Genomic DNA, 26,084 nt, shown 5'->3' with positions numbered 1-26,084 from the left:
GTCTCCAGTGAAAGTGAAGTGCAAAGATTTGGAACTGGGAATAGAGGCCATCTATGTCAGTTCCTCTTGTGTTGCTGTGCTAAAATGCTAGACCAAAAGCAACTTGAGAAAGAATATTTTAGCTTACAGTAGAGAGAAAGAAGTAGTCATGGCTGGGAATGCATGACCTGGTAGCAAGGGTGGGAAGGTGGCTGGTCACAGTTCATCTGCACATGAGAAGGGGGAGGGGCTATAAACCTCAAATCATCTCCCTCATTACATAATTCCTCCAACAAGGCTCCACCTCCTAAATAACCTCCCCAAACAGTGCCACCAACTGAGGGTCAAGTACTCAAATACATGGGCCTATGTGGGACATTTCTCATTCAAACCACCACACAAAGACAGTGTGGTGATTTGAATATGGTTGGCCCATAGGTAATGGTACTGTTGGGAGCTGTGGCCTTATTGGAGGAAGTGTGTCACTGCGGTTGTGGGCTTTGAAGCTCTTTGTGGTAAAGAGCTTCTTCCTAGCTGCCTGAGGATGCCAGTCTTTCTGGTTGTCTTCAGATCAAGATGCAGAACTCTCAGATCCTTCTCGAGCACCATGTCTGCCTGCATGCTGCCATGCTTCCTACTGTGATGATCATGGACTGAACCTCTGAAACTATAAGCCAGCCCCAACTAAATGTTTTCCTTTATAAGAGTTGTCATGGTCACGGTGTCTCTTCACATCAATAAACCCCAAACTAAGACACCTCGTTAACAGTTACAAAGGGGTTGGTAGAACTGTGCCCATGATCTAGGACTCTGTGAAATACAGATTCGGGGTTTCTGGTAGAAGAATTTCTAAGCTAAATATTGAAGAAGCTGTGTGATTACCTTTTACTGAAAGAATAAAATAATTTAAATACAGAGTTTGTAGTTAAAAGGGAAGCGGGGAGAAATTTTTGGGAAATTCTCACCTGGCCATATAAAAAATGAAGAGGCATTTTTAGAAGATGGAATTAGGAGCGTGGCCACGGGACCACTTACTGGAGATTACTATATATAAAAGGCAACCAGGTTCTAGTCATCAAGAGTAACAGGAGAATGACCTCAAAGACACTCTTCAAAGTAGGTTGGACCCTTAGGGTAAAGCTGCCAGAGAGGTTCCTTAAGGTCCCCAGCATTCATTTGCCAGGCCACTTTGGGACTTTGCTGCTTGTGTTCTGGTTCAGTGTTCCTTGGCCATCCAAGCTATGGCTCAGGCAGGCATAGATACAGCTTGGATTGACATTCTGGAGGGTCAATGTGGTAGACCATGGTAGGTAGCATCTACTTGGTACTAGTTTTATACCTATGCATAGTTCATGGGCTAGGAGCCTATGATAGCCTTCATCTAAAATCAAAAGGCTATCACGGGCAGCCCGGGAGTCCATGCAGAACTTACTACAGGGATAAAGGGAGTGTATGTTGAGAGTATTTACTATAGCGATGTCTAGAAGCTTATGGGAATGGTGTATCTTCTGAGACCTCAGAATTATACTAACACTAAACCCTTCAGCTGCAGGTACCAGACCTAACTTATGACAGCTACTAAATGGACTAAGCCCATCCTAGCATTAGTAGAACTGCCTGAGTGCCTGTGCCAGGATGTGGTCCATGGACTTAAAGGAGGTTATTCTGGAGCCTGAAGAGTTAACGTTCTCCTCCTTCCTGGGCTGTAGATTACATGGAATCAGTTTCTGCACACTTAGTTTTTCTTATGGAATGAGAATGTCTGTCTGCCTGTCTGTCTGTCTGTCTCATCTTTGCATTTTGGGAGCACATACTATATTTACATTCAAAAATCTCAGGGCCGGAGATGAATTTGTCTCTGGATGTATCAGACATAGGTTCTCACCCACAGCCACTTTAGGTGAGAGCCCAGATTTTGAGTTAGTACGGAGCCAACTAAGTCTTTGGGGGCTGTTGAGATAGAATGAATTTTCTGGCCTGGTTTTCATGGGAGAGGGACATGAAGTTTTAGGGTCAGATATGCCATGGTGTGGCTTGAGTATGTCCTTCTCAAAAGCCTGTTCGAAACCTATACTCTGGTCGGTCAGTTTTGAGGGGTGAGGTGGAGATTAATGGGAGATCAAGAGCACCCCACCCCCACCATGAAAGGGAGAAACTAGCAACAGTGAATTCTGTGTCTTTTTTGACATCCTCTTCTCCCAGGGAATGACACAGCCAGAGATGTTTCACCAGAGTCAAGTGCCCAGTCATAACTATCCCAGTTTCTTAAGAAATAAATCTTTATTTTTTTTATAAATATATGAGTCTGGGTCTTCTGCCAAAGCTGCACAGATCCTTGGAAGAGGGGGAGCACATGCCCCAGCATAAGCAATGAACACATACACAAACATACAAAGAACACACACACAAACATACAATGAACACATACACACAAACATACAAAGAACACACACACAAACATACAAAGAACACATACACAAACATACAACAAACACATACACAAACATATAAAGAACACATACACAAACATACAAAGAACACATACACAAACATACAACGAACACATATACAAACACACAAAGAACACATACACAAACATACAACGAACACATACACACCCCTGACATTTTCTCCAGAACACACTTGGGCTAAGATGACTCCAGTTTCCCTCCTATTCAAAATGGCCTGGCAAAGTGGAACGAAAACCAGTTAAGAGATCTAGGAATTTGGCTGACAAGAGAGCTTGCTTGTAATCCTAGCCCTTGGGAGGTGGAGGCAGAAGGATGAGACACTTGAAGCCATCTTTGCCCTCCTACATTGTGATTTTGAGGCCACCTTGGTCTACATGAGACCCTGTGGAGGATGGAGACAGAAACTGGAGAAGGAGAACCTGCCCATCGAGTGGTCAAGTGGCTCATCAATCGCCAAGTGGAATGATATTTTCATGTCATTCCGGGAATGGCTTGAGAATTTATCCATTTGGCCATTTCCTTGATGGGTCCACAAGAATAAGAACGATTTGTTTCAACAGAAATCATCCCAAACCCCCTGGTTTTGTTTACTAAGATGTGGAAGCGCTGAGCTCTGCTCCCCCTCCTTGAGAAATGCGAATGTGTGGGTAATGTGCTGTCGAGATTTTACAATCTGCAATATTTGAGAAGTAATAAGATACTGTTGTTGGTTGACCATCTGGTTATACATACTTGGTGTTGTGGTTTGCTTTTTTATTCTTTCATTTTTATTGTTTTAAACTGGTGAAGGGCAAAGAATGAGAGTTAGAAAAAAATTCAGATTTGGCTTTCTTATACAAACAAAGAATTCATATTTAGATGTGCAACCCAGTTAGTTGTTGTTTCTAGGGGGAGAGTAAATGAACAGTCCAGTATATATGTTCTTTCATTTTCCTTTTCAAAAATAAATAAATAAGTAAACTAACCTTAACTCCTAATTTGATCTTCAGCTCCAAACTTTTGGCTTATGTGAAAATCAGTCTCGTTGCCTGAAAGAGGAGTCAAGCATAAATCAAAGCTCTAGAAAGAAAATTCACCAGCAGAACGGTCCTATAGAGATTTCATATTTCATCCATTCACTCAAAAATATTTATCGAAACCCTAGTATTTGCATCTCGTGCTGGCAGACGCTGAGGGATTTGCTAAAGAAACATCAAGATGTTCTCCCTCCCTTCCAGGGGCTTAGTGCTTTCTCGGGGAGAAATGGCATGGCCATGTGAAACAGTTAAGTTGTAATTCAAGACAGCATATGATTAAATACCAAAATGTGTGGTTCCGACAAGAAATGCTATAGTTCAGAGAAGGGAGTGATAACTTTGTAGCATGACTGGTTTTTCTGCCTACAAATTGGCAAATTGTAGCACTATTTGTATGAAATATTTTACACTTGCTTTTTTGGCAGCCTTAGGCCTTGACTCCCAGTCAGCATTAAGAGCCTGCAAAAATATTTGTACTCCAGTCACTGTAGAATTGGCTTAATTTTTCTCCCCTTCTTTCTCCTATGCAGAGGAAGTGCCTTGGTACAAGCCAGAGGGCCCAGGAGAGACAGGGAGTTTTGAGTCATGAACTTTTTCAGATACAAATAAGGCACCAGCCTTGTCATTCTCTGTACTCCAGAGCTGCCATGCTGGCAAACTCCCTCTGACATTGAGAGAGGTCTAATTTGAACTTAATGTCTGTGACGGACGAGTGAGCCATTATGGGTCAGATAGATTTATGGCCTTGGAGAATCACTAATGAAAATCCCTTTGGTTATGAAGTTGGAGAAGGGCTAACCCAGATGTAGGAAGGGTTGAGACACATATGTGCTCCTGGGGAGCCCAGTTCCCTGGTGGGTGACAAGCTAAGGGGACTTGGGAATGGCGGCTAGAAAAACTTACCAACTTCCCATTCTATATTTGTCATATCCAAATGAGCACAAAACTCAAAGAAAAGCCATAAGACTAAATTGTTAAGAATAAGAGAGAGATGATAGGTAGGGCTTCCAGGGGAGGGAGGGGGACACCAACCCTACCCATAAAACCTTCGACCCTGATTACAAGATATCTGGGGATAAAGATAGAGCAGAGACTGGGGGGATGGCCAACCAGTGGCTGGCCCAACTTGACTCATCCCATGGGCAAAAACCAATTCCTAACACTAGAAATGATGTTCTGCTAAGCTTGCAGACAGAAGCCTAGCATAACTAGCCTCTGAGAGGCTTCACCCAACACGTGATGGAAACAGATAAAGAGACCCATAGCCAAACTTTAGGCAAAGATTGGGGAGTCTTGAGGAAGAGGAAGAGAGAGGTTGGGTTGAGGGAGCTGGAGGGGTCAAGCACACCACAAGAATACATACAGAATAAATTAACCTGGGCCCACGGGAGCTCCCCAGGACTAAGCCACCAACCAAAGAGCATGCAGGGGCTATACCTACGACCCCTATACATATGTAGCAGATGTACAGCTTGGTCTTCATGTGGGTCCCATAACACTCGGAACAAGGACTGACTGTCTCTGACCCTGTTCCCTGCCTTTGGCTCCCTTCACCTTTCAGGGCTGTCTTGTCTGGCCTCAGTGGGAGAGGATGCACCTAGTCCTATTGCAATTTGATGTGCCAGGTTGGGCTGATAGCCATGGAGGCTGAAGGGAAGGGGGAGTTGGGGGAGGGGTGGGAGGGTGGGACTGGGAGAAGAGGAGGGCTGTGATCAGGATGTAAAGTAAAATAAATAATGAAAAAAACAGAGGAAGAAGAAATAAAATCTTTTGAAGTCAATGTATCGTTTGGGCCCTTTCATAACTGTGCTGCCCCTCAGTGATTGCTGTCACCATTTAAATGTGTTGGAATCTCATGAACTAGGAGTTCTTAGTTTTCTTTTAAAACTCCACAGTTGTTTGCTCAGGCTCACCTTCATTTTAATCTTTGCCTGGAAGGGGTGTGGTTTCTCAAGCTACTCCATGTTACTCGTTGGACTGTCTGCATGGTGCTGTGTCACTTGGCGATAGGGTTGCACTTGGTGTTCACTCCCCTCATTGGGTTGGTGGCCCATCTGGGAAGTTAAAAGTGACCCGGAGTGACCCGCGCATCAAGGAAGCCAGTGATTGCAGTGTGAGAGCATCTATTCATCAAAGGACCTGGCCCTGGCCACAGCTTAAGATTTATTTGGGGCATCTCCTGAGCTGGCTGACCTGGGAGAGTGGCCTTGCAAAATATTTTGCTCGTATCTTTTGATATAATTTGGTATCTGTCTAAATAAATGTTCTGGAGCAGATGGTTACAGAATGTCTTATCATATTCTTGGGCAGACTCTGCCCTTGAAATATTTTCATTTAATCATCATGTTGCAAAGCTCAAAACAGTAGCTTTATTATTTCTTTTGAGCACAAAATGAATCTCACTCAATAGGTTGGTATTCTGGTTAATGTATTGCAAGCCTAAAATATATTCAAAATATAAACCTTTTCTGGGCTGGTCTTAAGCGGAATTTCTCCACAGGCACTCTTTATTTTAGAATTCATGGAAGAGTATCCTTCCATTTGAAGTATTTGATGATGTCATCTTGGGTGATAGCCTAGAAGCTGAAGTTCAACATGTTGTCAACATTTGTCCTCTGTCCCTAAACCTGATGAAACACACACACACACACACACACACACACACACACACACACCTCTGCTATTTCTTTGTTGCTTTTCATGAGTTTAATATCAAATCCCTTTTCTCATTCAAAATCAATAGCCTACCATACAAAGTGCTTTGTACTACTGATCATGAGAAAGCTGTAATTAATGTGTGTGTGTGACAATTTATCAGTTGGTGTCTTTTGTTTGTTTTGTTTTATAGGTGCACTTTTCAAGGGGATTGCACACATGCTGGGAGCTTTGAAAACTGGCTGGATATTTCATCAGGACCTAAAAAATGCCCGAAAATTCAGATACTTCGAAGCCTCCGAGAGAGAGTAAGAGGAAATAATTTTATTTGTCTTTATGATATTGTCTTTATGATATGGTACAGCTGCCTTCTGGGTATAAAGAAAATCTTTTCACAATGAAATAGGCTTCATGACAGGACTCCATTCATTCTGTTGGTGAATGGTAAGGGCCTGCCAGATGTTGTCTATCTGCAAAGTGCCAAGGATGCAGTAATAGCCAGGTCATTCGTGGTACAGCCCACCCCCATAGAGGCTGCCATCTTGCTAAGTAAAGATGACCTTTAGGGGTTGAAATCAAAGAGAAGATGCATTTTTTTTATGCAGAAGATATCCAGCTTGATTTTAAAAATAGAGGAACAATAAGCTCAGACTTATAGTTGAGTAGATCCCTGCAATGTGGATCTCAGTGGGATTTTATTTTGATCAGCCAGTCTTAATACCGCTGTCTTCAGTCTTTGAACAACTGCCGGTGCAGGAGTCAAGCAGGAGCATGCACCAAAGGGTGATTGGGTCCCTTGGAAAGCTCCTGACATGGCGTGAAAGAGGGACACAGAGAGCGCATTGGAGCAGAGCCTTCCCTGATGCCCACACCCACCCTGCCTTGAGGGGAATAGAATTCCTTACATGATGCTGTAAGGAGACATTTCCTCCCTAATCATGGCTCTTGTGTTATGAGTAATTGCACAGAGTCCCCGTCAGCAGCCAGTTGACCTGTCGACTGCACTCACTGTGTTCTGTGTGAATGCCACATTAACAAGGAAATGGGCCACTTTCTCTTCTCGCTTTGCCATTTCAAATAGCAAGAACCACGCCACTTAAGATGATTTAACATTTAATAAAGGAAAGCCAGGGCATTTAATGAGTGATAAATAATAAAAGAACCAAGCTTTCAAGTCATGACCGATCAGAACTCATGGATTGAAAGTTACTTGCTATTGTTGCTTCCTGTCACTCTCTGAAGCAAGGGCGAGCTCCAAATCTCCAAACTCCTGCCAGCTCCGTGCCAGGGGGTCAGAATCAGAGTAAGTGAAGTTCAGCCATCCATACACAGGTGTAGTCAAGTTCTTTTCTTACTGATCTGAAGAAACAGCCGGCTTTGATGCTAAGTGCTAGGCAAAAAGCATTAAGATGTTTTGATATCCTCAGGACTCTGATACATGGTTAAGATTATGCAAGGAGTTTTTCTCTTTGTCATTGAAGGAACTGTTAAGGGTGATACTATACCTTAGAATAGAAAGAAAAAAAAAATAGCTTGCTTAAGTGCCGCTTATACAGTTAGCTTACCTATCTAGGGGTGGTATAGCCAAATCACCATTTACATGTCATCTGGAACATTTAAAAAAACCTGTTTCCACTCACTCAGGAGTAGTAGATCACCCCTGTAATCCCAGTGTTCAAGAGGCAAGGGCAGGAGGATCCCTGTGAGTCTGAGGGACCAGCCTGGTCTCCATAATAAGTTTCAGGCCAGCTAGGACTCCATAGTGAGACCCTGCATCAAACAACACAGAGCCAAAAACCTTGCCCACAACCACTCGTTCCCCCACCCTGTGTCCCCACTGTGGCTTACCGATGGGCCTGGCCGTCTTCCCATGCAGCCATTACATCACTGTCCACAAATCAGAGATAAGTTCTTTTTTTTTTTTTAAATTCACATGCTACTATTTCACGTGTGCTTGTGCATGCCATAGCATGACTATGGTCAGAGGAAGGGTGGAGTGGGTTCTCTTCTTCCACCGTGTGGGTCCTGGGGCTCTGACTCAGGTTATCAGGCTTGTCTATAGGTATCTTTACCTGCTGAGCCACCTCACTGGCTCAATGATTTGCTAATTTCCCTTCAGGTCTTCTTTAAAACTATCTCTGCACTTATCTTCCTCCCAACCAAGGGATTGAATCTTATGCATGCCAGAGGCAAGCACTCTCCCACTTAGCTGTACTCATTAGCTCTAGATTGTTCCTTTTAATACTACTGATGCGGTTCGACCCCTCTTTCTCTCTTCAGCTCTCCCTGCTCTCTCTTTCTTCTCCCTTCCTGCTTTACTGCCGTATTACCAGACCTGGCTCCTTCTGATCATGCTGTTTCCACGTATTTCTTACTCCCTGGCCATCTGTGACGTACATGAAAGCCTCAGGTCACCGTTTCAATAGTGCCCGACCCTTACCTAAAGAGATGGCAGTCTGTGGTTGTTCCCAATACAATCTATTAGGTAAGGTCAAAGAGTATTTGCTAGCTGTCCATCATATGCCTGCCAACATCCTAGCACCTTTGCAGGTATGGAATAAAAAATACATTACAGAACCTTGGCTCATAAGAAGCATTATTTCATTACCCAAAAGCAGCCAGAGAATAGGATGTCTTCATCTTCACTGAGGGATTCATAATTAAAAGAATTAATTAGAGAAGCACCTGTTAGTCTGGGATGGATTTCTCTAAGGTTTTTGTTGAGCAGAAAGAAGAAGAAGAAGGGGATGTAGTCTCCTATTGAACCGAAATTTCTTGTTGGTGCTCATCTGTCTCCGTGTGATTATGTGAGCATTGTCTTAGTCAGGGTTCTCTAAAGGAACATAATTTAGAGGGAGGGAAGGAGGGAGGGAGGAAGGGAGATATGTTTGTGTAAATATATATATATATATATATATATACATATATATATATATATTTAAAAAGGGATTTACTAAAATGGTTTATAGACTGTAGTCTGAGAAGTCAAAAAATCGATGTCTCCCAACCACAAGGCCAAGGATCTAGTAGTTGCTCAGTACATGAGACTGCATATCTTTATAGTCCCAATCTGATACTGGAATCCCAGGTACATTCTAGAAAGCGTCTAGGAAGAAGGCTCTGATAGCGGCAAAGAAATGCTTCAGTAACAGGATAGATGAACTTGCTAGCAAGAGTGAGACTAAACTGGCAAAAAGCAAAAGCTTCCTTCTTCGAGGTCCTTTTACGTGGGCTGCCGCCAAATGTGGCCTAGATTTACAGTGAATCTTCAGATCTCAAATCCAAGCAAGAAAATGCTCACAGCTGTGCCCAGTTGCTTGGGTTATAGTTGATTCTGGATGCAGACAGCTTGACAACCAAGATCAGCCATCACAAGCATGGAGATTTGTATGGAGGCATTGGTTCCAAGCGCGGCTTATGAGCATGGCCTTCCCAGTTGAATGGCTAGCTAACGGAGAAGGGAGGCCAGTAAAACCGGAACCCGAGTCACGGTGCAGACATGGTCCCATGGCATTACACATGCAGTTAAGAACACTGTGCTCAACACATACAGAGAGTGTTAGTGTTCAGTGAAAATCATTAACCAATAAGAATATGATGGATTAGGAACAGAAAACTTTTTTTTCTTCCCACAAAACAACCTGGTTTCTAAAGGAGAGGTGGCAAAGAGACTCTTCCACAAATCAGAACGGAAAAAAATTCTACCAGCACTGCTTGTGTCAACAGTGTCTCTTGGCCAGTCGTACAAGAAGCAAGTAGTTGGGGGCTGGAGAGATGGCTCAGTGGTTAAGAGCACTGGCTGTTCTTCCAGAGGTCCTGAGTTCAAATCCCAGCACCCACCCACGTGGTGGCTCACAACCATCTGTACTGGGATCCGATGCCCTCTTCTGGTGTGTCTGAAGACAGCTACAGTGTACTCATAGACATAAAAAAAATTACACAAAGCAAGTCATATAAATAATTGAAATGAAATACAGAAAAATGTCACTGCTTGCTAACCCTACACTGATGCATATATTCTAAATATATTCATTTGAAAAACCATTGTCAGATTCCAAGATGTAAGTTGCTTGAGAGAGCACACGCTCCCTAGCATCGCCAAAATTTAAAAATATCAAAAACTACACTAAATAAATAAATAAATAAATAAAAATACAGATGTTCAATCAATTCTCAGCATTCATACAGTGTGTCAGGTAAACAACTATCAACTTCCAGTCTTTGGAAAAAATAATTCATTTATAAAAGCAATGGAAGTATTCAGGAACAAACTTCAGAAACAACATGTATTTCCTGTATTTAAAAGTTACTTTTAAGCTGAGCAATGGTGGCACATTCCTTTAATCCCAGCACTTGGGAAACAGAGGCAGGCAGATCTCTTGAGTTCAAGGCCAGCCTGGCCTACAGCCTGGTCTACAGAGTGAGTTCCAGGACAGCCAAAGCTTCACAGAGACCTTGTCTTGAAAAACAAAAACCAAGCAAACAAAAAACCCAATTACTTTTACTAAAAGACACTTTTTGGAGACAGCTACCAAAAACAGAATGTTTTTTGGCTTTGCCACAGTTTGTCTCAGCCATTCCCCCCCCCCCCCCCCATAATAAGAAGGTAGCAGAACAGAGAGTGGTCTGTTGAGCCTATTTATAGTTTGTCATTGTATAACCTTCTCAATTAGAAACATAAGTGTAAATAGATATGTAGAAGATATCTCTTTGGAAAGTAGGAAAAACATCTATGTATATCCATAAACATCCCATGTTTCTTAGGAGAATTTACTTCCATGACTTATTTTTCTAGATTTTGAAATGAGTAGGAATTTACTTTATATTAATACTGTATTTATTTGGAATAATATGAGCTGATTTGAATATCTAGTGTGTGTGTATATATATACATATACATATACATATACATATACATATACATATACATATACATATACATATACATATACATATACATATACATATACATATACGTATGTATATATATGCATGACCACTGTTAATAATTATAAACAAATGCATTATTACACAAATACATTGTCTGTTTGTACAGTATGTATATAATGGTCAATGGATGACAACAGTAGTTCTTAATTTGTTCTGACTTTAAAATAGTAAGATGATTGATAGAATACAACTCAAAGATGAATACAAGAATTTTAAAGATCAGATGTTATAAAATAAGGAGAACTAGAATTTTATAAAAAGCAATGACTTACAAACTATGGAAACATTCACTTCATAATTCATGTTAAATTTAAAAGTACATAATTCAGGGTTGATGAAAGGGCTCCACTGTTAAGAACACTGCCGCTCTTCCAAAGCTCGACTCCTACGCTGAGTGGCTCACAACCACCTGTAACTCCAGATCTGACGGTCACTTCCTGCTTCCATAGGCAACTACACACACACACACACACACACACCCACACACACACACACACACACACAGCATACCCTCACACACTCTCTCTTAAATACATACAAGAAAATAAAACAATAAAATATTTAAAAATATATAAAGTGAATCTAGGATAATTGAGTAACTTACATAAAGAGTCACAGAAAATGGAATCATATGTCACATAGTTTGAAGGTATGATAATTTTCTTTAGCTCTGAAGTATGTAGTGACAAAAAAAATATTTATACAATCAGTGTACTTTAAAAACAGTTTTGGGCTAGAGTAGTCTAGGCAGTAGAGGGATTGCCTAGCTTATGGCTTTAACCCTCAACACTGGCAAAAGTAACTATAGAAGAGGGAAAATGAATTAATAAGGCATATATGTCTGCAAGGTATTTGCCATAGCTAAAATCTCTCAAGACAAGAAAACTAGGGAAAAAGAAAAAGAGAAAGATTAATACACGAAAAAGCAAGTAGTCAAAGGCAAACGTCCTCAAAGAGCAGGTTTGGGAAAGTAGCTATAAATATGGAAATAGGTTCAACCTTGCTAGTTATGGAATAAATACAAATTAAAGAGATAATAAGTTATGCCAACACCCAGTGTTGCTGATGCCAATTAGCACAACCCTTTTGGAAAGCAATTTGGCAGTATGTCTCAAAAGTAATAAATATATTCAGTTTGTTTAAATCGCTAATTCCAGGCATAGAATCCAAGGGAGCAACTTGAAAGAAGAAAGCCCTACGCATAAGCCTCTATGGCGGCGGCGTTTATAGCATTAGAAACCTGTTTGGCAATAAAGAGAAAAGTTAAGTAAAATAAGATCCTTGCATGTCCACATGATGGAATGTTCTACAGCAGTGAGTTCTTTGGCCCTGTGTTTACTGCAGTCTAATTGATTTTCCAACCATCCCTGCATCCCATCTGACCCCAGAGTCCTACCCTTTCCTCTTTGTTCAGCTGTGCTCAACAAAGAGCCATGAATCTGGTAAGGGTTCTCATATTGGGCTGGGGAAGCTCTCTTAGTTACTTTTCTGTTGCTGCAATCAAACACCAGGACCAAGGCAGCTTAGAGAGAGGAGAGTTAGCCTGGGCTTGTGGTTCCAGAGGGACGTGAGTGAGTCCATGGTGGTGGGGTGGAGGCAAGGGGGCAAATGGCAAGAGGGGATGGGAGGCAGGAAGCTCACCTTGAACTGTAAGCATGATGGAGAGAGAGAAAAAAATAGTGCCAAGATTTTAATCTCAAACACACACACACACACACACACACACACACACACACACACACACACACACTCAGTAGTGAACTTCCGCCAACAAAGTTGTACCACTGAGTGCCACCAACTGGGACCAAGTGTTCAAAAATCTCAGTGCCTTCAAATCACTATGGAAGCCAGAGCTTCAGCTTTTAACTGTATTCGTCAGGATCTCAGACTATCTCCCTCCCTCTCCCTCTCCCTCTCCCTCTCCCTCTCCCTCTCCCTCTCCCTCTCCCTCTCCCTCTCCCTCTCCCTCTCCCTCTCCCTCTCCCTCTCCCTCTCCCTCTCCCTCTCCCTCTCTCTCACTCATACACACACACACACACACACACACACACACACCTTTGCTTCCTGACTCTGAGCCCCTCCCACTGTACCTGAAAGAGTATGCTGGCTTCTATTTCCTACCTGGCTGCTCCTTCACCATCGTTCCCTTGATCCTGCTCTTGCCAAGGTCACTGTTGACCTCTACCCTAAAGTCCTTGTCCTACTGGGATGATTGGCAGTGTTCCTTTATAATTAATTAATTAATTAATTAACTAATTAATATTTGCTTACTTATATAGGTATATGCTTGTATGTGGCTATGCATACCTATATAGGGCAGCAGGTTTCCTCTTCTGTCTCTCTTCACTTACTCCTTTGAGACGGGTCTTTCCCTAAACTTGGGGCTCACATTTTTTTTACCTTAGTCTGGAAGGTAGCAAGCTCTAATGGTCCTTGTGGGTCCACTTGGCTTAGAGCTGAGGTTCTAGGCATTTGCAGGGATAACCAGCCTTTTGTGTGTGTCCTGGGGTCCAAACTCCGGTCCTTATGATTATGGAGTGATCACTCGACCACTGAGCACCTCGAAGTCCTGACCAGGAGCATTCATGAAACCCCCTCTTCCGTTGCCTGTGCATAACACACCCTGTCTTAGTTACTCTTCTATTGTTGTGACAGAAAAACATGGCTGAGGCATCTTGTAAATAAGGCATTTAGTTGGGCTTACCATTACAGGGATGTAGGTTTACTCCGTGAGGATGGTAAAGGCATGACAGTTCAGACAGCTTAGAGTTTGTATGTTGATCCGCAAGTAGACAGAATGAGACACTCGGAATGCCAAAAGTCTTTTGAATCCTCAAAGCCCACCCCCAGTGATACACCTCCTCTAATAAGGCCATACCTTCTAATCCCTCCTAAAAAGTTTCATCAATTGGGGACCAAGTATTCAAATATATGAGCCTGTGGGTGCCATTCTCACTCAAACCAACACTTAACCTCTCCACTTCTCCTTATGTCACATCACATCTTGTTGACTCTAGGAAAAAAATATGTGTGTGTGTATAAATATATATATATATATATATATTATATATATATTATCACATATATTATCATATATATAGTATATCATATATGTAATAAATTATATACACACATATATACACACACACATATACATAAACACACACATATATGTGTATATATATTCCAGTTTGGACTCATTCTTTTTACTCTTTGTCCATACAATCTTATCCACTTATCCACTTCCATGGCTTTATATATCTTCCGTACATTCAGATTTCTTTTGTGTCTAGCCAGTATCGATTGATCCTCTGACCTTCAGGCCTATCTTGATATATCCTTTTGATGACATACAAGTATCTTGAACTTGAGAGATCCCTCACTCCCTTAGCAAGTCCCACCTCAGCATATACTTACCACTTCTGATGCTTTCATCCATCAGTCTTCTCACCAGAATCCTCACATTCACATCCCTCCCGCCAATCCTGTTCATCCAACCTCCAGATGGTTCTCCTAATTGGTCTGATTCTTTCTATTTCACTCTGCCACTATAGCCCAGGCTTCTGTCATCTCTTGATGATGTCTTGATGCCATGTGACCCTCTAGGTTGACTCTACTGGGATGTCTGTCTGTTCTTCTGTAAACTCTCAAAGGATAAGGACTGTAGTTGTTTAGCTAGCTGGTTACTTGGTGCCTTGAGCAGCATTTGGCCATGTTAGGAGCTTGTTATTTATTTATAGAATAAATAAGCAGAATGGTTTCAGTTATGTAAAAATTATGTGTGAGAACTGGAAGGAAGTGGGGAATAATTAAACAGCTGACGAAAATGGGATTTAGAAAAACCACTGATGAAGGAATTCAGAGTAAGAGACACACATATAAGAAATATGTAGTTATGCACCAGCGTGTGTGATGGAGAGAGTATCATGGGATAAAGAATTCAATATGACCGAGAGTGCAGGCCCCTGAGAAGATAAACTAGCAAGGACAGTTTGGAGTTCATTCCCATACTCCTGTGAACTTGTGGTGGTACATGCCTGTTAACCCAGCTCCTCAGAAGGCTGAGGCAGGGGGATCACAAATAGAAGCCAGCTGGGATGCGTATGTAGACCGGTTGTAAAGTGCTTGCCTAGCGTGTACCAGGCCTTGGGTCCAGTCCACAGTGTCACAGATAGGTAAAAAATGTCTCATATAGATGCTTAGACTTCAGGCCAGGTGAACTTGGTCTGAAGGAACCTGCTTCCCACAGCTTTATTCTATGGACTGAAAACACATTTTTTAAAAAAATATTCTAAGATTGGGGTATAGATTCAGCAAGCTGTTAGGGGTCCAGGAGAGACAGCAGGGAAGGCATAGGTGGCCATATAGGAGGTCTGAGCAGAGATCAGGAGGATGAGAATGGAGACCCCCCAGGTGGTCCAGGCCGCTGGTCTCCATCACAGGTGAAAGGGCTACCTGGTCCGCCACTCAGCTTCCCACCCTTAACCCATCTGCCGCCTGAAGTCAGTTGATCTGCTAGCATTTAACCCTTTAACTTCCCTTCTCAATGAGAGAGCTGCCTTGATTCTTTAGATATTTCTTGTGGAGAAATGTGCTTTAGGAGTTTGGGACTTCAAGTCTTGCTTTTTGGTCCTCCTACATATGCACTGTATGCCTCTGCGCATGCACAGACACTCAGAAAACCCTCTTCCTGTAAATCTCCTCGGGGATTTGACCACATGGTAAACCATAGCTAATTTTAAAAGCAGATTGAGCTATTATCTGGTAGCATTCATAGGAAGGAATAAAGAGGTGGCAAGGGTACCTTAACACCCAAAAGATCAAGGAACAGCCTCTTAAATAAACCATGGATTAGAGTCATGCAAATGAAAATACAATCCTGTGTTTGCATGGGAATGCTTAATAATGTAGAGACATATGGTTCACCAAAATGACAGAATACTTTTGCTGTTTCAGTAAGATACATCATCCCCTCAACCTCTCTTGGATAATTGTGATTCTCAAAAAGATGAACCATGTCTAGGAATCCCTATGAAAATAAAGATAAATCAGGAGGCATTTGCCTTATTAGATATTTAAAGTAGTAAAAACGTAGTGACCATGGGATAGAAGTAGATTCCAAATATATTACACGTATTATATGGTAATACATTGCAAACAGGACACTGTGGTGGTTTGAATGGGAATGGCCCTCATACACTCCTGTGTTTGAACACTTGGCCATAGGGAGTGTGGCCTTGTTAGAGGAAGTGTGTCACTGTGGAGACAGGCTTCAAGGTAGTATGTATGCTCAAGCTATGCCCAGTGGGGCAGACAGTCTCCTGCTGCTGCCTGTGCATCAAGAAGTAGAACTCTCAGCTCCTTCTCCAGCACCATGTCTGCCTGCATGCTGGCATGCTTCTTGCTATGACAGTAATGGACTAAACCTCTGAACCTGTAAGTCAGCCCCCAGTTAAATGTTTTTCTTTATAAGAATTACCATGGTCATGGTGTCTCTTTACAAACCAAGACCAAACAAAACAAAACAAAAACCTAAGACAGATATCTTGAGGGATGGGGAGATGGCTCAGAAGTTAAGAGTGCTCGTTGCTCTTCCAGGGGATCCTGGTTTGGTTCCCAGAACACACTTGGCAGCTCATAACCATTTGTAGCTCCGGTTAGGGTTAGGGTTAGGGTTAGGGTTAGGGTTAGGGTTAGGGTTAGGGTTAGGGTTAGGGTTAGGGTTAGGGTCTAACCCTGATACAGGCACATATAGATACATATACATATATGCAAGAAATACATTTATACAAATAAAATACACAAATCTAAAATGTTTTCTGAAGTAAAAGTGATATCTTGCTTCAGTGGGGAAAGGAAAGGGTTTTTTTGTTGTTTAGGAAATGGTGATGATATAGCTAATTAGCCATCTGGATAAAAATAAAATTGGACTTTTATCCCACACTATAGATACACAAATAAATTCCAGATGGGTTAAAAATGTTAAGTTTAAAAAACAAAACAGTAAGGAGGATGGAACTATTTAATTCTTGTCTGTAAGCTAGAGTTTAGGACGCATTTAATAGTCAAAACAAGAACACTGATATCTGCTTACATAAAGAGATGCTGTATCAGGCTAAGAGATTAGACAAACAAAAGTCAAAACGAACGGTAGATTATGAGAAAGTGTGTCAGAAATATGACAGATAAGGATTAATATCTACGTGGTGCAGAGAGCTCTTCAAAATTGATAAGAAAAATACACAGCAGAAATGTGGTCAAAAACTTGGAATATGCGTTTCACAGAAGAACAAATCAAACACCCAGTAAAACCCATCTGTGTTTTAATACCAGCTCCCTAGAGAAACTCTCCTTCCCATGGCAGGTTGTCTTACTTAGGGTTTCTATTTCCTGTGAAGAGACACCATGACCATGACAACTCTTGTAAGGAAAACAGTTCATTGGGGCTGGCTTACAGTTTCAGAGGTTTAGTCCGTTATCCTTATGGCAACGAGCAGGAAGAGACAGTGAACCACGTTTGGCCTGGCTTGAGCTTCTAAGACTTCAAAGCCAACCTCCTAGTAAATCACCTCCTCTGACAAGGCCACACCTCCTCTGACAAGGCCACACCTCCTAATCGTGCCACACCCTCTGAGCCTATGGGGCCATTTTCATTCAAAGTAGCACACAGGTCTACAGGTGATTTCCCATAAGGCTTTAGGAGGGATACCGACGGTACAAACCAACCGTGTGATATGTGTCTTCCTCCCTACACAGACCACAGTGACCATTGTGGGAAGCATCTCCGCAAGACACTCGGAGTGCGTGGTGAAGAACGCAGACACGGGCAAGCTGCTCTGCCAGGGGAGAAGCCAACTGAACTGGACCTGTGCCTGCAATATCCCCAGCAGACCCAGCTATAGTATGTGGATTCCTCTGGGCAATCATTATACAGTCAAGAACAAGAGCCTCTCCTGAGTTCAGTTACTGGGGGTTGGGGTAGTTCCCTTCCTGTCTCTTTACCTCTGGTTCTCACCCAAGTCTTCACTACATACTACCCCCATCTCCTGAGTCTACTCCAGCCCCTCACTTTCTGATGTGACTGGGGAGAGATAGGGAAGGAGACATTGGCTAAGAGAGCTTAGTAATACTAATGTAATATTACTAGGTACCTATAACCATAAAGGCACCTTTATGTCTTAGGATTTTATTGCTTTGAAGAGACACCATGACCATGACAACTCTTAGAAGAAAAACACTTAGTTGGGGCTGGGTTAAGTTTCAGAGGTTCAGTCCGTTGTTGTCATGGCAGGAAGCATGGCAGCATGCAGGCAGACATGATGCTGGAGAAGCTGAGAGTTCTACATCTGGATCCACAGGCAGCAGGAAGAGACAGTGAGCCACTCTAGGCCAGGCTAGAGTTTATGAGACTTCCCAGCCCAAACCAGGGAGACACTTTCTCCAACAAAGCCACACCTACTCCAACAAGGCTACAGCTCTCAATAGTAGTGCCATCCCTATGAGCCTATGGGATCATTTTCATTCAAACTACAACACCTGGGGTGGATCTCTTTTTGGGTGATATCAGTCCTGCAAGAAGGAGGGGAGATAAGCCAGAGAAAAGAGAGAAAGGAATGCAACCAGAGACCAGCTTGTGTACTAGACAGAAGAAGAGAAAGGGGCTTAAACTGGGGAACTAAAAAAAGGCTCTCTATGAGTGGAGCAAGCGGGATAGGGGCAGGGAGGACCAGACAGCAGGGGAGCTAGGGGACAATAGAAGACCATGTGAAACGTGGGCTCCATCCTGGGACGTCTCAGCTACAAGTAGCACAGTCAGATTCATTAGCAGGAAGAGACAATTGTGGATGATCTATCCCTGGAGAAGATAAGCCCCATGGGGCAGGAACCTTGAAAAGTTTGTTGCTGTGCATAGCATTGTATCTAGCCCAGTATGTCAGTGGATTTTTAGGGAGTAGATGGACAGGTGAATGGTAATGAATGGAGAGGAAAGTAAAGAACTGAAATTCTTGGTTCCTAAAGAGTGGCTAATAGAAAAGCCATCGAGGTGGTCCAGACAAGAGAGACTAAGAGAAGGTACTCGAGGCGAATGGATGCAAAGTGGACATCTAGGGATGTCCAGGAGGCTCAAAAGAGGATTCATGAGTCTGCTAAGATGGAAAAGACTTGGGAGAGTTAAGGTGATGGTGGGCGCCTCCTAGAATGTTATCACACTGGAGCTGTTTGAGTTGCTTGTGAGCAGCAAAGTTACTATTGGATAATGTATAGATGGAAATTTATTGCTTATAGTTCCAGAGGCAGGGGATCCTAGATGAGGGCATCAGACAATTCAGTGTATGGTGAAGGCTTTCTCTCTCTCTCTCTCTCTCTCTCTCTCACTCACTCTCTCTCTCTCTCTCTCTCTTTCTGTCTCTCTCTGTCTCTCTCTCTCTCTGTCTCTCTCTGTCTCTCTCTCTCTCTGTGTCTCTCTCTGTCTCTCTGTCTCTGTCTCTGTCTCTCTCTCTCTCTCTCTCTCTCTCTCTCTCTCTCTCTCTCTCTCTGCTTCAGAGATGATGCCCAATCCTCCCTTATAAGGACACCAATCCCATCCATGAGGTGTTAAATCATGAGTCCTCATGATTTAACTACTTCCTGAAGGCTCCACCTCATGATATTATCAAATCGAGTGTTGAGTTCCCAAATAAAAATGTTGATATACCAAACAGCAAGCCTAGAGTGCTCAGTTGAGCCTTCTTCCCTCAAGAGGGAACTGGATACACAAAGCCAGAGTCACAAGCTAAAAATGTCCCTTGAAATCACTGGATCTAGATACTTTAAAACTGCATCAGTTTTCTACTTTGTCACCACTGTACTGTCTTTCAAATGCACTTCTGGTGAAATTGGGTCATTAAAGATGCAGATCTTGCTCACGTATAAAATATCACTCTAAGTATCCAAGACAGACTTAGAAAGCTTGGCTGAATGCAACAAGCTCAGGTATCTATTCTTTGTGCTCAGCTGTCTAAAGCAATGGATGAAACTTAGTTTGTGGGTTCTCTATCTGTCTCTCTCTGCCTCTCTGTCTCTGTCTCTCTGTCTCTGTCTCTCTCTGTATATGTAGCAAATCCTCCTGCTTTAGCCTCCTCAGTGTTAGAACATATATATGTGTACACACACACACACACACACACATTTCTAGACATGATCCATCATGTCTACATTCCTGGCCTATTTGGGCTGGTCTTACCTCTCCTGTCAAGTCTTGTTTTCCATATACTTTGAAACAGTGGAGAAAGGTCACCTCTCCCATACACCTTCCTAGTCTCTCTGCCACACCTTTGGTTTTCCAGAAGCACCTCTGTCTTGTACCTAAATTCTACATGGAGTTCAACCTCCGCACAACATGGTATCCCCTTGACTTCTGTTTCTTCTTCACCTTGGCTATTTTACCTCCTCTAGAACTGTAAGTGCTTCCAGAGGAGAGGCTGTGAATATTCATTTCCCTGGGAAATTTCCAACATGTTGTGCACGGTTGGTGCTCAGTAAAACCTGACTTCTTGGGCACCCTCCCTGGGCCCTTGTCAGTTCTATGGGAATGCATTTTCGCTGGGAGTCCCTCAGTACTAAATGGCCATGTGTGCGTTCCACTAACATGCGTCAAGTGTCTGTGCAGATGCTCCTGCCGAGAGGTCGTGTCAGCCCTCCAGACCTCCTTGTCTTTAAAACAAAAGATTATCATTTCACATAAGCCCACTTTGCGTGAGCAGAATGCTGGGTGGAATTCCAGCCACACAGAGAATCAAAGGAGTTCCTTGTGCTGGAAGAGAGGCATCTCCACGCAAGGATCCTTAGAGTTTGTGAACAGCGCACTAATACAATGCCAGGAAGGAACATAGGGACGATGTCTACAAAGTCAGGCCAACTTCTCACAATGTCAAGACTCCCATTTAACAAGCCTCATGAATTCCTACAAGTAAGAAGATATTATTTCCTCTGTATTAGTGCTGGTCCTTGCTTAGACATAATAGGACCACAGTGATGTTGCTGTGGACCACGGTACCCAAAGGATGGTCTGTGTGCTCATTATGTTGGGAGGGGCGTTACAATATTCAGGTTCTGAGACCAGCCTCAGGTCTGCAGAGTCATGGTGGCTTAGAATACAGCTCTGGTGTTGATATTTCCCTAAAGCCTTTCTGATTCTGACCAACAGCTGGGTTTGATTTCCTGCTGCCTCAGATCCAGCATTGGGGTTTAAGGAGGTACCGAAAGCAGCATTTCTCTACTGCTGACTTAGCATAGGTTTTACCCCTCCCCCCATTTTATTCTATTGGAGTTTTCCAACCAACAGATAAGGTTTTCAGAAGCAAACCAGAACACCTTCACTTGACAGTAGGTGACTCCAAGGAGATCATTGGGCCTCACCCCAGGGTACGGCGTTCAGGGTTTCTTAGGTAAATATTTACTGAGTGTGGATGGCTCTGAAGGTGCAGGGTTTCTTTTCCGGTGCTGGCATTCATATTCCAGGCACTTCTTGCTCGGTGACTTGTTTTATTCTCATGCCTTGGCCAATTACAAGCTGAGGTAGTGATCCCAGCGAGAGCATGGGATGTAAATGGGCTGTAAAATGGCTTTTCCTGGTGATTATCTGTGGGAGCCTTGGAGCTAGCATCAGGCTCAGTCTGTTTGGAGGCTTATGCTGTGCACTGCGGCTGCCTGACATGAATGGCCCATGGGGAAGGAGCCACACACTGATTGAAATGTTGGTGAACAGCTGGCACACCCGTGCCCTCTGTGTAGAAAAGGCAAGAATATTTCTTTCTTCCTTTTGCATCTCCAGCTATGCTTGACTATGGCGGGGACCCACGATGAATGCCTTTTCCCTTCCCTTTCTTTTCCTCCAGATGTCTTAGTTGTCAATGCGACCTTCTCCTTTCCGTCTTGGAACTTATCAGAAAGATTCAACTTCACCAACTGTGCGTCATTAAAAGAGTAAGATTGGCTTTGACTTTTAAATGTTCTCATTGCTTTTAAATTTATTTGTTTTGCTCCTCGATTTCCTAAAGAACTCCTTTGCGAACTAGAACTTTCCAAAGTGCCTTTTGGAGCATGGCCTAACGGGAGCTAGGAGAGCCACGGCGGTAATAAACCGTGCTCACTCGTTCAAGCCCTAACAAGAAAACTGGAGCAGCCTCAGAGAGCATGCGCCAAGGTGTCCCTATCAACAGGGAAAGGTATTTTCCCCAGACCTGGAGGATCCCTGAAGAAAGGATCAGTAAGGAATACCACTAACTCCCATAATGCAAATGGCTCTGGGAGTTTGGACAGAGCAGTAAGACTTGCGAATGAGGACAAGTTGAAGTCTCCTTCACCAAAAAGGCATATCCATTTTGCTTTCTCTCTGTGGTGCTAGGGAACTGGACTTGTGGGCCTTGAGCATGCTAAGCAAGTCTACCACTTAGTGACCCCAGCCCTGTGTCTTCCATTTATTTACTATTGGCCCCAATTCAGCTATGGACCCTTTGAATTTGGACTACAGCTCCCTCTTGGCTCCTAAAGCAGAGAAAAGGCAGAGGAAATAGTCTCTTCAGAGGCCCATCCTCTGCAGCTGGGACAGAGGACACTGGTGGGCTGTATTACCAGAGGTGTGTTATCCATTCTGGGATGTGATTGGACATCAGCATAGGAGAACAGCTTCCAGCCTGGCCCGGAAGTCACTATAGGAAAAAGTGAAGTCAGATGGTGTTAAGTTACCTTTTCCAAAGAGGTGCATTGCAAGGCCACAGAGAGTCATTGCTGTCTAAGAAGCAGAGCGAAGTTAGGGAAGAAAAATAGAACTCCAACCCAGGTAAAAGGAAGAGAGAATGAAGTAGAAATTAGGGGTGCAAGGACAGTTTAAAGATGTCTTGCTGTAGATCCCCTGCTCTAGAGCCCAGGTAGAAGGAAATGACATACCCCAGGGTCCCAATGCTAGGTATATACCAGACCTCAGAGCCAGATCCACCAGCCTAGAGAGCTCCTTTTCAGGGAACTCCTTGGGGAACAGGCTTCCTCCCTGATATGTAGTCTGTTTTCTGCCCTCAGGGAACTTCTTTCTGTCTGTTAGGATCTCCGGAGCATATATGAACTCCAGGCCAAGTGTACTCCCTCTGTCCGGTTTCCTCATCACCTCCTGCTAAGTTTTCTTGAGGCATCCCTTGGACAGCTCTCCAGACCAGCCCCGATCTTTCTTCTATTAATAATGTCTCTCCCTGATCTCCAATCATTCCTTATGCATGGAGGGCATTCTCAGGCTCTCCACAGTCACCCACGCACAAATGCCTCCTTTGATTCTCAGGTCCAACTCTTCCTTTGGTTGTAAAGCAAACAGTGGTGCCCCATCCTCTCTGCCTGCCAGGAAATGCTTTGTGTCTCACACCGTGTTGTGGGCAGCACAGCTGCTCCAGACAGCGCGGGCTCTGCTGATCCGTTGAGTGGCAGCCGGGAGAGAAAGATCTCACTTTATGGAGGCTTACCTGAGGGTAGGCAAATAGCAACCAGGTTCAGAATCGGATTCAGTGGGTTCCTGTTATCAACAGACCAGCGGGTGACCCCAGCTTCAGGTCTCCATGGCAACACCTCTGTAAGTGTGATGACAATCCATCAACTCACAGGGCTTCCCAGAGAAACACATAAAGCCTTGCTCGCTTCTCCAACCTCAAAGGAAATCCTTCCTCCCTTTGTCCCCCTAGCTAGTCAAAGACTTTATTATTAATAGTAGTATCATTCCTGTATGTTCTCAACCTGTAGCGCCACCGAGGGAAGTTTCTAGAATATGAATAATTCCCTCAAAGTACAGAAATTAAGTTGTTTATTTTCCGTGTCACCAGATGCCCGGCGTGTATCAGAAGCGGCTGTGCTTGGTGTAAACGGGACAAGAAATGCATCCACCCCTTCACCCCCTGCGAACCATCAGACTATGAGAGGAATCAGGTAAAGTGACATTTCGAAATATGACAGAGATCTATCGGAAGCAAGTGCCTGCGTGCGCACAGCCCCACCCCTTTCTGTGTGTCACACTCCCATGCTGAGGGGATGTTCTCCAATGCAGGAGCTCTGTCAAGTTGCTGTGGAGAAGTCGCCCAAGGACTCAGGAGGAGGAAGAGTCAAGGAGAGCAAGAGAAACAGAACTGACGGGGCTGTGCAGGTCAGGCTCAACTTTGGTGCTGGTAATGGAAAGACAAAATCCCCTTTTGATGGCAATAACAACTCTTACTACTTTGGGTTTCTGTTGTAAAATTCCCCATCTTATAACCTCAGTCCCTCCTCCCCCACACACACTTTTTTTTTTTTAGTTCATTTTTAAACCAAGTTTCACATAATTGGCTCAATACATCAAAGGCTTTCACATTCACATAAGAGAAATTAAAACTTTGTAATTGTGAAAAATGATGCGGTTCCAGTAGAAGTGGAATTGTAAAGGTGACTTTGTGGCTCACTGGGGAAAGTACAACGGACAGCTGAGCTGACCTCAGTTCCAACCAGATACTCTGACTTCACTAATGACCAGCACTGTGTGTGTGGTTAGGGATCTATGCAAAATAAGCAAACTGACCTTGCTTATTTTTTGATTTGATTTATGGAGTTGATTGACCCCATCATTAATAACATCAAGATAGAACAGCTGAAGAATATGTGCCTCCCTCCCTTGTCTCAAAAGTGGCGGAGGTTTTTTTCCCATGAAAGTTTCCTGGAAAATTCTCTTGCTTTGTCTTCACAGTTATAATTACCACAGCCTAGATATCAGTCATATACAAAAAGATGGTCTGAGACCATGTGAATATTTCCGCACAGGACACATGTAACTCTGTTTAGTTCCGTACTGGCTCCCTCCAGTTGCTAGAAGTTCATTAATTGTTTACATGTGGTAACACACACACACACACACACACACACACACACACACACACACACACACACAGAGTGGACAGGTTCCCTCCCTCATTCTCTTTCGACTCTGTCAAATTAAGATCAGCACTGGAAGAAATTCCAAGGGCCCAGCTTTCTACTCTCTGACCAGGCTGGGGCTCTGATTTAGCCATTTGCTGCTACTTAAGGTCAAGTGTCAACACCAATAAGGAGCACATTTTCAATCATTACTGAAAAGTTGATAGTAACTTTAGGTGAATTAAGTAACAGGCTGAGGGCCTGTGAACCCAAATGGATTATAAAGTTAATTAAAGCATTAGTGAACCTTGGTGTGCCAATATCTCCGGCCTTTGAGTCTCTGAGACTTAATTAAGTGGTGGGCTGCTCCTCTGGTCTCCGTGGTTTGTAAAAAATGAAGATGCAGTGACAGGAGCTTGGATGGAGAAGTGAGAAGCTTTTGTCTTTTAATTAAGCTTGGTGGTGGTGGCTTTCAGTTTTGGTAAACTGCAGGGACCATGAGATTTACCATCTTCACTATTTTTAGTGTGCACTTCCGTAATGTAAGTATTCCTTCACCCTGCATGTACAGCCAGTCACTGCAATACTTTTCATCGTGCCAGACTGAAACTCAATACTCATTTAGTAACTCCTCCCCCCGCCCCGGCCCCGCCCTCATCCCACCCCGGCCCCGCCCTCACCCTGCCCCCAGACTCTTGTAAACCCCTATTCTATTCTAACCCCTATTCTATCTTCACCTTGTGTGAGGGGTTTGCCTCTTGTGACAGGCTTACTTTATCATTGTGCCCTCCAGGCTCACTGTGTTGTGGCACGGATTAGACTTTCTTTCCTTTTGAAGGCTGAATAATATTCCAGCATATGTATAGAACACATTTTATTTATACATTCCCCCAACCACAGGCTCTCAGTTTGCTTTCACCATTTAGGCATTAGGACAAGCCCAGTTAGAAACACCGGCATACAACTGACTCTTAGAGCCACCCTGTTTAGTTCTTTTGCTCAACACCACAGAGTTAAGACTCCTGGATCACACTGTAATTCTTTTTACTAAGTGCCACCATCCTGTCTTGCACGGTACTCTGTCTAGCCAAGGGTTCTACTAACAGGGTTCAAG

The 26,084-nt window shown here is 43.3% G+C and overlaps 1 protein-coding gene across 2 annotated transcripts in view; it reads left to right on the top strand.

Annotated features, from left to right (window-relative positions):
• Plxnc1 (plexin C1) overlaps window positions 1-26,084 on the top strand; it is a 154,150-nt gene that overhangs the window by 56,069 nt on the left and 71,997 nt on the right. For both annotated transcript variants that reach the window (NM_018797.3, XM_030245180.1), the window contains exons 5-9: window positions 6,315-6,429; window positions 17,828-17,972; window positions 21,949-22,036; window positions 23,914-24,016; window positions 24,135-24,230. In NM_018797.3, coding sequence (NP_061267.1) covers window positions 6,315-6,429; window positions 17,828-17,972; window positions 21,949-22,036; window positions 23,914-24,016; window positions 24,135-24,230 — 547 coding nt within the window. The remainder of the gene's footprint in view (window positions 1-6,314; window positions 6,430-17,827; window positions 17,973-21,948; window positions 22,037-23,913; window positions 24,017-24,134; window positions 24,231-26,084) is intronic.

This window comes from Mus musculus, chromosome 10 (assembly GCF_000001635.26).
Source record: "Mus musculus strain C57BL/6J chromosome 10, GRCm38.p6 C57BL/6J".
Taxonomy (NCBI): domain Eukaryota; kingdom Metazoa; phylum Chordata; class Mammalia; order Rodentia; family Muridae; genus Mus; species Mus musculus.
This window is presented reverse-complemented; position numbering and strand designations above follow the sequence as displayed.